Source organism: Mobula hypostoma, chromosome 4 (assembly GCF_963921235.1).
Source record: "Mobula hypostoma chromosome 4, sMobHyp1.1, whole genome shotgun sequence".
NCBI classification, from domain to species: Eukaryota; Metazoa; Chordata; class Chondrichthyes; order Myliobatiformes; family Myliobatidae; genus Mobula; species Mobula hypostoma.
In genome coordinates, this window is record NC_086100.1 from 42,198,098 (window position 1) to 42,214,785 (window position 16,688).

General features: G+C 37.8%; 1 protein-coding gene across 1 annotated transcript in view; it reads left to right on the plus strand.

The window, feature by feature from the left end:
* zgc:153039 (uncharacterized protein LOC767698 homolog) overlaps positions 1 to 16,263 on the plus strand; it is a 134,306-nt gene extending 118,043 nt beyond the window's left edge. Inside the window, exons 12-13 of the mRNA XM_063045709.1 lie at positions 7,950 to 8,096; positions 8,238 to 16,263. Coding sequence (XP_062901779.1) covers positions 7,950 to 8,096; positions 8,238 to 9,064 — 974 coding nt within the window. The 3' untranslated portion in view covers positions 9,065 to 16,263. The remainder of the gene's footprint in view (positions 1 to 7,949; positions 8,097 to 8,237) is intronic.
* Positions 16,264 to 16,688: the final 425 nt, after the last annotated feature.

The following is a 16,688-nucleotide window of genomic DNA, read 5'->3' on the forward strand; positions in this document are numbered from 1 at the left end:
CATTGATAGTGTCCTGACCAGCTACATTGCTGTCTGGTATGGGAATTAAAAGGCATCTGACTGCAAGTCCCTACAAAGGATTGCGAGGACAGCTAAGAGGATCACCGGGGTCTCTCATCCACCCATTAGGTACATTTATCAGGAGAACTGTGTACACAGGACCCTTATACATTGTTAGTGACCCCTCCCATCATTCACTAATCTCTTTAACCCCCTACCATCAGTCAGGAGGTACCGTAGTATTAAGACGAGGACTACTCGGGTGGGAAACAGCTTCTTCCCCCAGGCCATGAATCTACTGAACCCCTGGCCACCACCCAGGTCTCACCACGTATGGAGCGTCAGTAGTGTTATCCTGTTTACTTTTTAACTTGTATCCTATACTGTGTGCACCTTATTATATGCTAATTTATCTGAGGCTATATTAGTTTGTGTTATGTGTGTGAGTTATTTGTACTCTGTTGTGTACCTTAGTCCAGAGGAATGTTGTCTCATTTGGTGATATATGTATGTACAGTTGAACCACAATAATCTTGAACTTAGCATAAATACAGGCTTCAGTTTTGTTTCAAGTATCATTTCTAAGTTCTTTTGCATGTTAATGACTGTTCTCATTCAGTTAAATATAGTTTTGTGGGAATGTGCCTAGTTTTAATCTAAATGATTTTATGTTTGAAAAATGCCTTGGCCACTGTTTTGTAGCGCTTATATTTTCCAGTTCTTCTGCTTGAGGCTCTAACCCTAAATCTAATCTAAATCTCTTTTGGTGTGCTTACTACCTGCAGCTTTATGCATTTACTCTGTCATAAAGATTCATAGACCCATTGATTTATGTTAAAACCCAGTTCACGGCCAATTTATAGATGTATTGAATCGTTGCAGTACCTTTTTCCTGCCAATAGATTCAAATTCATCTGTGGAATGAGCTCCAGTATTTCATTAGCAAAATACATCAGGTGCTGGAAATCAGGTCTTCTTCTTCATAGATACCATTTAACTAGTTAAGTATTTCCAGTAGTTTCTGGCTTTGCTCGAATATATCAAGTCTATTCCATAGCTAACGTGGTGTTGCAGTTTTAACCAAGAGACAATAATTCACAAACTGTAATGTTTGAGAAATCCAAACCGTCTTTATTATACATAAAGTATAACAATACTTTAAAGATAAAAGTTTAAAATGCCTTCAACTGTAACACACATAATGGAGCACTTACTAGAAGCGTTAAACATCCACTTTACATTTTTATTAATAACCACCTGACAGCACAGTATGACCTTGAAACAGATAAATGATAGAGGTTTAGAGTGATTATGAATACCTCACTAAGTGTTGGCCTTTTTCTCAGCTATCATATGTTAAAAGAAAATTCTTCCTCAGCTGTAAATCATAAAACAATGAAACATTTTGTTTGAATTATTTAATTTTGTATGAATACCTTGAGATGTATTTTGGAGAAAACGAATTTTACAGGAATATGGCTACACATCCAAAAGACTACAAGATTCAGAAATAGAATAAGAGAAATTCACATTTAATTGTCATCACTGAAGGTATACACAAGTACTTGACAACTGCTTTTATATTTGTTAAGCACACGGTCAGTTTCATGGACTTCAGTGGATCCGTGTGTAGCAGGCACAGCAGACCACGTGTTTAGCAGTCCTAGCCAAAGACACACATCTCTCACAAAGTATTTTGGATTTTGAGTTGATATTCTGTGAGAATTTGCCAATTTTGAAAATATCTATTCCTAGTCAAAAAGTCAGCTATTCGAAAGAGAAATGCTGTTCATCCCACTGTACTGTTCTCTTTCCATAGTCCAATAAAATTTCTTGATATCTCTAATGAGTTTTCCATTAACCACCTTGTCTTTGAGAAAAACAATTGTGACTATCAATCTCTATTCTTAACTATCAACAAAATGATAGATAGACGGTGTCGTTGACAATTATTAGTCTCCAATCACTTGCTCACAGGTGCTCAATTTGTTGTTTGCTAAGACCATATCGCCCTGGACCTCATTACTGTCTTAATCTTAACATGGACTAAAAGCTGAATTTGAAAGATAGAGGGTGAGTAACTACCTTTAGCAATACAGAGTCCTGATTGAAAATTGAAGTCAGTGGGTATCAGGGAGAAAATAGCTCCCTAGATTACTCTACAGCATCCAAAATTTATGATCTCTACTGCCAAGCAAGCCAAGGCCATATGGGAATATTGCCATTTGCAGCTGCTCTACAAAGTTGCACGCCAACCTGATTAAGAAATATTTTGCCAGTCATTCATTGTCACTAGCTCAATGTCCTGGAACTCTGCCCAATGAAATGAGGGAAGTATCATTATAAGGAAGTCCGCAGAGGTGCAAGGAAGCCATTCAGCACCAGTTTCTTAAGGGCAGCTAGGGATGGGGAATACATGTTGGTCTCTGCCACTGAGGCACAGATCCCAAAAAATAGTTTTACAAACATCTTATTTTGTCATACAACTTGAAATTTCATTAAGCATTCTTTTATTGCATTTTGTAGATCATTCTTTATTTAATGTTCAATGAACCATGTGCACTGAACATTAATTTTTGCTTCAGTTTGCCTCTTGTCCTGCTGTTTTGCTGCCTAATTGGTGGCCTTTTTGTGAATAAGAGTATAACGTCTTCATCTCTCCAGTACTACTATACCCAAGGAGTGTTCAAAGGTTCAAAGGTCAAATTTAATGTCAGAGAAATGTATACAATATATATCCTGAAATGCTTTTTCTTCACAAACATCCATGAAAACAGAGAAGTGCCCCAAAGAATGAACCGACATTTAAACATGAGAACTCCAAAGTCCCACCCAGCTGCCCCCTCCCACACGTAAGCGGCAGAGAGCAATGATTTCCCCCGCCCCACCAGCAAAAAAAAACACACATCAGTACCATCACCGAGCCCAAGCGTGTGCTAAGCAATAGCGGAGACACAGACCAAAGTTACCCTAAAGACTTCACATTTCATCTGAAATTCGACAAACCACGGGTTCTCTCTCTCCCTGGTAAGGGGGAGGAAGGTGTCCCCCATTTTCACAGCTAGCAGGAGACATAACAACCACCCACTGGTTTTCAATTTTAAAAGTCTATTTCATCGCTTTCTTCGAGCTCTGTGTCCGAAAAACGCAAAAACCTTGGGTCTTCGGGCCCACAGCGAAAGATCTTCCAGCCTCCCCGACAACACACGAGTTTCCTGCCGTGACACTGACCCTCGATCCACTCGTCTCCAGACCCCGAGATCTTAGGCTTCCAAACATGATTGAGACTCTCCAGTCTCGATCTCGAGCAGAGTTATCTGCAGCTTAATGTGAAAAAGACTAAGGAGCTGGTGGTAGACCAGAGGAGAGCTAAGGCACTGGTGACCCCTGTTTCCATCCAGGGGGTCAGTGTGGACATGGTGGAGGATTACAAATACCTGGGGATACGAATTGACAATAAACTGGACTGGTCAAGGAACACTGAGGCTGTCTACAAGAAGGGTCAGAGCCGTCTCTATTTCCTGAGGAGACTGAGGTCCTTTAACATCTGTCGGACGATGCTGAGGATGTTCTATGAGTTTGTGGTGGCCAGTGCTATCTTGTTTGCTGTTGTGTGCTGGGGCAGCAGGCTGAGGATAGCAGACACCAACAGAATCAACAAACTCATTCGTAAGGCCAGTGATGTTTTGGGGATGGAACTGGACTCTCTGACGGTGGTGTCTGAGAAGAGGATGTTGTCCAAGTTGCATGCCATCTTGGACAATGTCTCCCATCCACTACATAATGGACTGGTTGGGCACAGGAGTACATTCAGCCAGAGACTCATTCCACCGAGATGCAACACTTGAACGTCATAGTAAGTCATTCCTGCCTGTGGCCATCAAACTTTACAACTCCTCCCTTGGAGGATCAGACACCCTGAGCCAATAGGCTGGTCCTGGACTTATTTCCTGGCATAATTTACATATTACTATTTAATTATTTATGGTATTATTACTATTTAATTATGGTGCAACTGTAAAGAAAACCAATTTCCCTCAGGATCAATAAAGTATGACTATGACTGTCAGGCCAAACCCTTGGCATGTCGAATAACAGCCAGTTGTGGAACCCCGACAACAGGTCCCATTCCCGCAAAGAACCGAAGTCAGTGTGTAACTCCAGGTCAGGGTCTTCAAAAGAACCCTGAAAGTGAAAAATAAAGATATTAAAGATGGAAATAGAGCTGCTTCCGAAGATGCAGGCAAAGGAGTCGCTGTTAGGCGCCATTAACCCTCCTAAGCTCCGCTGGAGTGTTGTAAGATTCCAGCAAAATCTTTTGCCATTTCTGGAACAGCGTAAGACATAGAAGCAGAAATATGCCATTTGGCCTCTTGTACTTGTTCTGGCGTTCACCAAGATCATGATTGATCTTTTGACATCGTGCCATTTTCCTGTACTAAAGTCATTTTGTTTGATTTCCTTGACATCCAAAATCTCTCAATCTTCCTCTTTTGCTTTGCACAGTAACCTCAACCTCCTTGTGAACTTGTAGATGATATAGTGGTACCATCTCCAACAGGAGTTCCCAACCTGGGGTCCACAGCCCCTTCAGTTAATGGTAAGGGTCCATGGCATAAGAAAGGTTGAGAACCCCTGATCATAGACAAGAGAAAATCAGCAGATGTGGGAAATCCAAGCAACACACGCAAAATTCTGGAGGAACTCAGCAGACCAGGCAGCATCTATGGAAAAGAATACAGTCAACATTTCGGGCCAAGAGCCTTCAACAGGACTGGAGAAAAAAAGATGAAGAGAAGGTCTACAAGATTGCAGATTATACTACTGTAGTGGGCTTTATCTCAAATAACTATGAGTCCAAGTACAGGAAGGAGATAGAGTTTAGTAACATGGTGTCAGGATAACAACCTTTCCCTCAGTGGCACTGAAGGGAAGGGTTTAGTCAAGATGCCATTTTATTGGTTGCTGATTTCAGGAAGGGGGGGCATTGCAAATATTCTGGTCTACACAATGAACTGAGGTTGAGAGCTACAAGTTCCTAGGAGTTAAAACGTCACCATATGGACACCATGACGAGAAAACTCACAAATGCCTCTATTTCCTCAGGAGGCAAAGGAAATTTGGCGTGCCCTCATCAATCCTTACCAATTTTTATTGATGCATTATAGAAAGCATTCTGTCTGGATACGTCGAAGCTTTGTAAGGCAACTGCTTTCCCCCTGATTGAAAGAAATTGCAGAGAGTTGTGGATACAGCTCAGCACATCAAGGACCACCCCTGCATGGGCCCTGTCTACTCTTCTCACTGCCTCAATAAAGTAGCCACCATAACCAAAGACCCCTCTTCTCCCCTCTCCCATCAGGCAAAAGATACACAAGCCAGACTCAAGTTATTATAAGTCCTCTAGTAACCCATATTAAAATAATATGGACTCTAGACCTCAATCTAGCTCATTGATTTTGCACCTTATTGTGCACTTCTGTACTTTCTCTGCAGTTGTTATAATTTATTCTGTATTCTGCTGGGTTTTTTTTTACCTTGTTCCGCTGTGCAGTGACCTGATCTATATACACAGTATGCAAGAGAAACTTATTTTGGTGCAAGTCCAGTCTTTCTAAAGTATCGCTAAATCTATACTGACTGAAAAGTTAGGAATCACTGGTCTAGGGAGCTCTAATTTTAGATGCATTCACTTTCATGTTAAGAGCAAGATGCCTAATGAAAAGATATGGCTACATTATCTGGTTAAAGGCTTCCTTCTGCATATTTTCTGTTCCACCTGTCATTATTTATTTCCAGTTCATCTGCGCCAGATCATTTTCACTTGCTGAAATAAAGTATTTTTGATAGTTTATTATCTTATTTCATGATTACTTTCCACCTGTTATGATATTGTCATCATTAGTTCTCAAATGATTTCCCGATGAAATGCTTGGAATTAAATCAAAAAATCTGTTCTTTCTCATTGGGTAGACATAAATTGATCTAGACAATTTGTTGTGCACTTTTCAGTAATTTCTTTTGCTTTTATTGTGCATGTGCTTCTAAATGACTATTGAGTAAATTAACACCCTCCACACACACACACACACACACACACACACGCACGCACATCCAGAGACAGCACTGTTTTATTTTCTGAGATAAACTTATCTGTCTGTTTCTCACAATTTTGGTTCTGTTATGTGTAACAGTATTCTAGTTTTTTCAGCTATACCCAAATAGAACCTTTGCTGCTTAAGCACGTCATTCATTTCCAGGAGCATAATATTATTTTTGATGAACGCCCTCTTTTCCATTTGTTCGTCCTATGTTCTGCCAGCCCTCTCAGCTCTGTTTGTCATTGAATTAATTTGTTCATTTTTCATAAGTAACCCTTAAAAATAAGCATTTGTTTATCTGAAATAACCACAGGGCAAATAATCATTTCAAAAACAAGAAATGTACTTTTATTACCACATTGCAATTTGTGTATAACCTCGCAGCATATGAAACTGTCTGTGCTGATTTATTATGTCAGCATGATGCACGCCATTTTTATTGCTGAGCCAGGTTCTACAAAATTGCATTTGTTTAAAATATATTTCATCATGCAGCTAACATTTGATAACTTTGACGTGAACAGTTATAAATCTAAGTTTGTTATTATGCATATTTTAGCCAGTGTATTACATGAATGGTGGTCACTCTGATTTGAGAGTTCACTCAGGTGGCAGATCGTAGGTTGTTCAGCTTTGATGGCATCCATTGTTTCAACATCGTGATTGGGAGACTGATATGTGTTGATGAGATGAGTATGGCGGGGGGGGGTTAAAATCTTGAATGTAGGCAGTGTGTTTTTTTTCTTGATTTGGTAACCAGGGTAACAAACATTCAATTCAATGTTAAATATTTGCCTGAATAGGATGAATAAGCAACAGCTTACATGACAAGATTTTGCCAATGTATTGAAACTCTGCTGTTGTCAATTCAGTGCCTTCCAGCAACCAGTAAATGCGACCATTAATCACCTGAGTAAGACAGATAATTCAGTAGTAGCCAGGAGGAAGCAGCAGTCCCCATCGAAGTTTTCTCATTTATTATCAAATCTTTTCACCATTCCAAAAGTATTTATCAAATTGTCTGTTGCGTACAGTGGTTCCGGTTAATCGGGCTATCTGTTAATTGGGGAAGCTGTGAATTTGGGACAACTCTTAAAGAACAAAAATGAATTAACATTTATTTGGGGCACTATGCCACTTAACTGGGCAGGAGTCTGTTGCTGGACAGGTTCTAACTAGTGTCAGTTGTGTCTGTGTTCAAAAACCAGCGATATTTGTCACCGATAGTCGGCGAGAAATTAGCAGGAAGACAATTCCGAACTGTTCTGCTCACTGCAGTTTCTAGCATTCTGGCTTGGAGGTGCCAGAAATGGACAGAAGTGAAAATTAAACAATTTCACTACTTCAACAAGTTAGGAACTACATAGTATTTGAAGATATGGACTATCATCTTGAATATTACAATGAAAATGAAGATGTGGGGGATGCAATTGGCAACAGAATTGTATGAAGACAGTCCATTATCTGCACTAGTGTCTGCACTGATTTTGTTCATTGTGTACACTGGATGAATTCCTCCATCAGTAACTATTAGGAACTAATATACAGTTTTATAGTACTGTAGTTCTGTTGGTATTTGTTTTATATTTAAATGCATAATTTGTTACTGAGTTTGTGTTTTAATACTTTTTTAACTATTTCCATGAAACTTTGCTAACTGGGCCAAAATATACTAGTCCCCAATGAACTGAATACACTACATTTAGAATGATTGTGTCATTTCAGTTTGCATGTTATTAACAGTTAAAAAGATTTCTGTTTCGTCAGTATCTGCATAAATGTTGGGTAAATAAAAGTCTGTATAAACAAGTAAAAGTAACTTAAATACTCCTATGTTCTGCCTTTTAGATGAGATGCCTTCTGATCCTCTTCAGGCACAGTATGATTCCTGGTTAAGCTTGGTTGATGCGTTGAATGTAAAATCATTTGTCAGCCTTACACTCTCTGATTCAGTGCGTCATGGAGTACAACATCTTTTATTCATCTCTGGTCTAGGTAAATTTAAAAACTCAATTCATTTTAAACCAATATTCATAGCAATTGTTTTATTCTTGGATGATCAGTAAAGGCAAACCTGCGTTGACATTTTCATCTTAGGGTATTAAGATCCTGTCTTTATACTGCCTTTTTTTTTAGGTGGAATGAGACCCAATACTCTTATCCTTGGTTTCTATGATGACTGTGTTCCCGAGGATGGCTTACAACAAATTCCAGCATTTTCAGATAATTCTTCTATCAACAGTGATGATAATTCCAGCCTACTGCCACATTTCCCTGCAGTCAGACATCGCTCCTCTCCCAAGGCACTGTCAGGCAAAGAGTATGTGGGCATTATCTCCGATTCCATTAAAATGTTAAAAAATGTTTGCTTGGCCCGATACTTCAACCAGCTAAACAAAGCTGATCTGTTCAACCGCAAGAATTACGAAGTCTCCATTGATGTGTGGCCACTCAATCCACTACGTCCTGACAGTGCTAATTATGTAGATACTTGCAGTTTGTTTCTGTTACAAATGGCATGTATTCTTAACATGGTACGTTCCTGGAGGACAGCCAAGCTACGTATCTTTTTGTGTGTTGAATCTGGGAACAGTGCTGGAGAGCATGAGAAAAAATTAAAACTGCTTTTAGGTCAGCTACGTATTAAAGGTTCAATTAAAACCCTGCATTGGGATGATGTTGCTGCATTACATTGGCACAAGCAGATGCCTCAAGAGGGTAATTTTGTAAATAATTTCCCGACTAATGCAATGAAAATCTCAAACGACTATCTGATAGCTGTAAATAAGATGATTTTAGAGCAGGACACCCATCCTGCAATCCGCTTTCTATACCTACCACGGCCTCCCGCAGACATTACTCTACATGAAAGATACCTAGAGCAGCTTGATATCTTGACCAGGGACCTGGGACCTACTATGTTAATTCATGGAATTAGTGCAGTCACCAGTATTGATCTTTAGATATTGCATTTTATACTATTGATTGTGGTGGTTACGAAGACAGTGGTGCTGCTAGTAAAAGTGCAAGCTTGGAAACTTTCTGATATTTTAGATCAGGGTTTTCTAACCTTTTTTATGCCATGGACCAATACCATTAAGCAAGGGGTCTGTAGACCACAGTCTGGAACCACTGCTATAGATCCAAATTGCTGAAAATGAACAAAGGGATTGATGTTCATGCATCTGGCATTGCTATTAGTAGTTCACTTTCTTCCTCTGCATACAGTGGCAAAGGTGAAATCCACTGTATCCATCAGCACAATCAGCACTTCTAGATTTGAAGAAACCTCACAGGAGTTCTTCTAAAAAAAAAAAAAAATTCTTAAAACGTACATCAAATATGAGTTACTTCTAACAAGTTATATTGTGCTTCCATAATGTATCATGAAAATATTAAAACTACTAAAAGTTTTAATTTCTTCCATCAGATATGAACAACTTAAATTTTATTTTAATCAGAAGAAATACTTGATCTTTGCAGCAATAATCTAATATTTTCAATTGGATTATTGCTAAATTTACAGATATCTTCCTGTATTCTGAAATTGTGTTTTTTTTTTCTTCACAAATTGTAATTGAAACATTTCAACATGAGTAATGCTAGACGTCGTTGAAAAATGGTCAAGGACAAAGTATATCCTCAAAACATATAGTTAAAATAGTTTGCAGTGAGAAAAGTGGATCCTAGAGTTAAAGACAATGCCACTTGGTTTACGTTTTTAACCATGACATTTTGAGGGCTTTTTTTAATAATCTCTAAACTTTTAGGCAACGTTTTCTTGGTCACTTGAGGTGTAAATTATACTCTCTGATCTGTTGGTTCAGTTTTTCTAGTTCTGTATCATCAGAGCAATAGGTTTAGAATTATCACAGCGAAGGTTGAGATTGCAGTTTAACCAATAGCAAAATAAAGCTGTAAATACCAATTAGCCTACCTGTTATACAGTGCTTTTCCAGGATTTTAGGGAGAATTGTTTAACAGACCATACTAAGTTTAATTGTTATAAATGGGCATGCAAATTTATTGTACTTCCTGATCTTTTTTGATAAATCAAGCAAATAGCGTAAATTTTTTTGAGAAACACAGCAATCCTGGAACTGTTCATCATTCGAAGTAGCATCTGTGTGAAGAGAGTAATGAAGTTGTAGCTATTGGTTTATCATTGTCAAAAGTACTGAGACAAGTGAAAAGCTTGTCTTGCATTCCATTCATACAGATCAAGTTAACGTTTCCAGTCAATAGTCTTTCATCATAATTATGAAAAGTTAGAAATGGAATTAGATACAGTTGCAAAGAAAATGAAGAGGGGTGGAGAGGACAAAAGACTAAATGACATAAGTGGTTGTGTAAGCCAAAGGATGGCAGTAAAACTGAGTTTTTAAAGGTGTGTCTAGTGAAGGTACCAAAAGGAGGGTGAAAACAAATGCTGTGTACGTGAGATACACAGTACTGGAATGTCTGAGCATCTGGAATTGTTGAATTCAGTATTTAGTTCAGATGGTTCAAAAGATATGGCAAACATGAGAAAATCTGCAGATGCTGGAAATCGAGAGCAGCACACACAACATGCTGGAAAGTGTGTGTGTGTGTGTGTGTTGCTATTTCTCAAGCTTACATTGGTCTTTGTTGAGACAGTGATGAAGACCAAAACACAGATCTGAGTGCATGTGGGATAGAGAATTAAAACAGGAAGTTCAGGCTTATCTTTGCAAACTGGATGGAGGATTTCTGCAAAGCAGATATCTTCTGGTTCCCCATTACAGAGAAGAGTGGATGGAATGCAGTATAGTAAATGTAAAAACGTCTTTGGGTTCTGGACGGTAAGAAGTGAGGCGTAAAAGGGCTGGAGTGCATTGAAGGGGGCAAACAAGTTTTGAGTTGGAGAATCGTGACGGAGGACAGATGGGTGTGAGAGGGACAGAAATGTTTGAGAAGCTTGCTGGTTTGGTAAAGGGAAAGCCATGGTTGAGGAGAAAGGAGAAGTACTGGTTCTCCTGAGTATTTCCAGCATTTTCCACTTTTGTTTTGATATATTGGGATGTGCCAAAATGGAGATGTTAAAAATAATTATTGAGGATCAAATAAAAATACAGGAAGCTGACTTCTTCGGGGGGTGGGGGGGTCACTGTTGTTTCAGTGGCTGCCACAGCAGTCATGATGTGGTTACATCAGATCAGCCATGATCTTATTAAATGGCAGAGCAGAGTCAAGTGACCTATTCCTGCTTCTGATTTTTATGTTTGCATTTGCTGTTCATAGCTTCTTAAAGGAAAAAAAATGTAGTTTTGGGCATATTGTAGATTTTTTTTTTGCATCTTGTATCATGAAGTCATCAGAACAGATTGATTAAACTGTAGCCAATGAATAAAAGAGCAGATTTATGACTATGTATATTTAATTTTTATGCTCTATGCTTACTGCAGGTTCTCTTTCAGTTACAAAAATACACTTTTTGCTTACATTTATCAGTAATGACTTTGCTTCTTGACTTCTGCACAATAAACATGTGTGGTGTAGGTTAATCTCCAAAAAGCCCTCAGTTGTCCATCAATGGAACTAGTGAGCTGATGAATGGAGAAAAATCCCTTTCCCGGCAGGGGATTCTGTTCTGAAGGCTCATTAATTTAAGATCATTGCTGAGATTTAAAATACGACTTGCTTATTCAGGAAGAGGTTCAGGCATGGACTGATTTTCTAAAGGGAATAATTGAGCTCTGGACCATTGCATATTTTAATTTAAGTGTGGATAAATATTTGAAGCAAAGTGAATCTACTAGAAAGAGCAGAGCTCTGGGTTTAGTTTTAGATTACTCTGGCAAAAAAAAGGTGATACAGACACAGCATGTCTATTGAATTGTATCTAATCCTGCTGTGAGTTCTGGTTTATGAATTGAGAAATTACTACCAACTATATTTCTGTTACTCTTTTGATGCATCCTGTTGTTATGAGAGCCATGTTAGTTGACTCTAAGTTTCTAAGGCTTTTAGAACCAAGAACGTGGCTTGTTTAATCCAAAGTAGATTGGCTTTGGATACTCTGAGACTGTATTCTGTTAAAGGAATAACTCTCAACAGTTGCTGTGGTTGTTTGTAGTCAGCTATTGTAACACTAATTTTTATGGAATCTCCCACTGGCAAATCATGGATTCTCTCCAACCCAAAAAAAAGAGCAAAAGGAAAGAATATATTAATCTAACTTCCAAAATCTCATAACTAGGTGTTAAAATATATACATTTGTAAAATGATCTGAAATAATAGTCTAGGGATCACTATATACAAAGCTATAGTAAAACATCAAAAATAGTGCATACTGCACAGTCCTGAATACGAATAATGATCAATGCAACAAGCAATTGTTCTTGTAGAAAAGCTCCATGGCTGCAGCAATTTTAAATAAATTTCCTATTGTCTATTTGGCATTTTTGATTTTATTTTCTGAATGAGCTGTACTTGGAAATCAAAGCTGGGGTGTTCTTCAAATATTTAAAGTGGCAGTTTTTCTAAAAGTTCAGCTTTACATGAATCTATGAGTTCACACTTAGTTCAAAATATATCTCCTAGGTTAGAAGAAAATGTAAATGAAAATGGTATATCTATTTTAAATGATCCTGCATGCCCTATGAAGATATGGGATTCTTGCTGAACAAAAAAATGCATTTAGTATTTATATTCTATCCCATCATTATTAAACAGGAGCCCCTTAACACATTAATTTTAATAAGTTACCCGCAAGTGCCTATCATTTTGATGCTAACATAGAAGACAATTGAGAATTAATGCTAATGTCACTGTACAAGTTATTGATTTTGATCTTTGCCTCAGGTTATCTTGTTTAGTTTCAGAGTTGTATACATGTTAATAATTCAGTTGCTGGGATATTAATACCGGAGCAGATATTCTGCAGTGAGCATGCAGAAATATTTTAATTGACTTTTTGAAGCATCATAATTCAACATTTTATTACGATATTCTATGACAGTCTTTCATACTCAAAATCATACCCTTATTTCAGGAAGAATTAAATGATACCTGAAGACTGGCTGTCATGTAAAAATCAATGCTCGCCAATCTCAATAACAAGCGGCTTAATTTTAAAAAATTCTACAAGTTTCCTTAAGAATGTTTATTTCATCATTAATATCCAAACAACTGAATTATTGATAGGTGCACACTTCAGAAAATTAAACAATACAACCTCATTTGATCTATAATCTAGAGACCAGACCTTAAGCGCACTGAGTCCTCATGGAGCATCAACCACTTATTTTCATTAATTTTATTTTAATCCCATTTTTCAAATTCTCATGAGCTCTCCCTAGATGATATCAGTCAACTGGACACTAGGGGAGATTTATCATTGCAAAGTAGCCTACTATACCACGTCTTTGGGATGTGGGAGGAGACCAGAACACTTACGATCACAGATCACGCAAGCCGGCACAGAATCGTACCCAAGGTCGGGATCCTCTGGCACTGTTAGGCAGCGACTCCTCTTGCTGTGCCATGGTACCACACTCATCGGTAGCTTTAGTCTTCAGTCATTAACAGAATGCATGAGTTTTTAATGGCTAAGAAATTCTATTCGTACTTTGTAAAACCATTGACTGGATTTGTATTGCAGTCTTTTCTGGCGTGTTAAAGAAAGCGCTCACGCTAATACAGTATCTTAAGCATACATGAAAAATTTACAGCATTGAAGGTAACTTGAACCCTAATGCAAGAGATCTGTGGTATATTGTAAATGGTCAGGTAGAAAAGGGTGGCGAAGTGATGAATTGTACTTATAATGGAATCTTCTGACACATATAGAGAAGTGACTTGATAAGAAAAGCATAAATTTTTGAGTAACTGTCCAGGTTACAGTCTACATGTTTTAAATATTTATCCTGACACGATGGGTTTCTCTAATTGCACAAGTGTAAAATGGTCAAGTTCCAGTTTAACTCCTAATTTGTCTCAGTTCATTTTCAGTCAGGTTGGCTACAGATATGCCACTTCTAACTTTGGTACCTCAAGGTTATGAAAGTGAAAACTGTCAGTCTCTTTTTACAGTTACTCAGTTTTAATGTCCAGTATTTACCCACCTTTAACACCGTCAGTGCTACGACTCACGTATGTTGCTTTTGATTGAATTTGACACAAGTTAATTATTTATCTGGAGTTGTATGAATGAGAAGAATCAAACCTCAAAAACGTACACCTTTATACATTTTGACTAATTCTATGGGGTCGTATAAGCCCATGGTGAATGATAATCAAGGTGTGGCTTGGAAGCAATTGTGATTATGACCTCTGAGTATTATATAAGTTCCCAAATAGATATAGCTATCATGTTAACCTCAAGCTGGCCATTTGAAATAGTTCAAATATGTTCCAATATTGAAATATACACCTTCTCGTTAATGCAAATACCTAATCAGCCAATCGTGTGGCAGTAACTCTATGCATAAAAGCTTGCAGACATGGTCAAAAGGTTCAGTTGTTTTGACCAAACATCAGAATGGGGAAGAAACGTGATCTAAGAAAAGTGATTTTGACCATGGAATGATTGTTAGTGCCAGATGGGGTGGGGAGCGTAGTTTGAGTATCTCAGAAACTGCTGATTTCCTAGGATTTTCATGCACAACAGTTTCTAAAGTTTACAGAGAACAGTGCAAACAACAAAAAACATACAGTGAGCAGCATTCTGCGGGCAAAAATACCTTGATGAAACATACAATGTTCTTGTTAAGTTTGACTAGCTAGATTCAGGAATACTGTTTCTGCTTGCTGGGCTCTTTGGAAACAAGTTGTTAAGTCTTAAAAAAAAAGTCATGAAGGACTAGTATGAGAAAAAATATCTGCATCCAGAAGCTGAAGACTCTAAGAATTTTCTGCTGAAGAGCTGAATATTTTCAAGGCAAAGATTGATAGATTGTTTGATATTAGGTATATATGGAATTAGTACAGGAAAATGGCGCTAAGGTAAAAGATTAGCTATGATGTTATTGTACGGATGCAAGGGGCCAAGTAATTTATTCCTTTTCTGTTTCTTATGTTTTTTTTAATAAAGAAAAAGAGTTCATGAAATCTGTATGTTTGTTGGTTTCTGTTAAGGCGCAGCATAGGTATATTGTGCATAGTTACCTTCAGGATATTATGAATTACTTAAAAAGCACTTGTCAGTAAATTAAACACTTTTTTTTAGTGCTGAGTAGACTGAAAAGTATCAAACTTAGGAACTTTAGTCTTTCCAGAGCAGGAAGGAGAAAGGAAACAATATGGTTGCCTGCTTTGTGTGAGAAAATATTTGGCTCCTCCTGACCGCCTATTTTAAGAACTCATCAGGTATAAATTAATATGCATGAATCTACTATTTATATTCTGCCCCACTATGTGCTGTTAATTCCAATGATAAGGTATCTGAAATGTAAATTCTGTTGCTTCCACACCAATTACAGCACATGGTGTTCTTTCCTGTGGGTTAAAAGCATTTGCAGTGATCCATTTCCATTCCTGGTGTACATCATCACAACATGATTGTCTGGGTAAATGTCACTTACTGGTACTAAAACATAATCTACTTAATTAATGCGATACAGTGGAGGAGTTTTATATTTTGTAAATATGTACAGGTTTATTAGTTTTAAGTAGCTAAATGGATGTTTCTGGATTGGAATACATTTTAATCTTTGACACAGTTCCCTCTTGTATAAAACAGTACTTAAATATATTTCCAGAATATTTGAAAATATCTCAAAGGAAAATTGAATAATGGTTTCACTGAGCAATTTCTATATGCCAGTGTGATTTAATGTTGAATTTTTAATACCTTCATGTCTCAAAGTCAGAGTATGCTATAACAAAGTATTTTCTCCTAGAGACAAAAATGCAATGGAGTAAACACATTAACTAATTACTTCTATGCTAATATCTCCATGCACTAAAATATATTTCTACTAAGAGTCAACAGCTTGATCTCCATTTGTATTGCCCTGGCATGTATACTGTCGTAGGTATCAACTGAATGTAGACAGCTAGAACACAACATCCACGGTCAACCTCAACCAATGGCGGGTCTCTTCACTAAGAATCAAAGATAATTTTTTGTGCCTTATGTATACTACTAACTGCAAATAAATGTGATGCTGCTGAAGGTGAACATGCTTTGTGTTTTGGTTTAGGATGCTTTCAATTGGAGGACAAGAAATGCTGGAAATATTTAAAGAAAAAAATTCCTGGTTCTAGATCATAGGTCAAAAGAGTCAATGATCCAAAAAATCAATTTCTAATATATTTCTGCATTTTGGTTTTCTTATACTATACTATTTACTTGCCCCCCTCCCCCAAAAGGAGTTCCTGTGGACGTGAATGGGACATCCAAATGGTATGTTGGCTCCCAGATGCCTGGGTCAGGGACATCTTGGATCTCACCCACAGGATTTTGGAGTGGAGGGGAGAGCAGCCAGATGTTTTGATACGTATTGGTACCAGTGACATAGGAAGGAAAAGCAAAGAGGTCCTGAAGAGAAAATTTAGAGAGCTAGCTGAAAGCTAAGAAGCAGGACCTCCAGGGTAGTAATTTCTGGATTGCTACCTGTGCT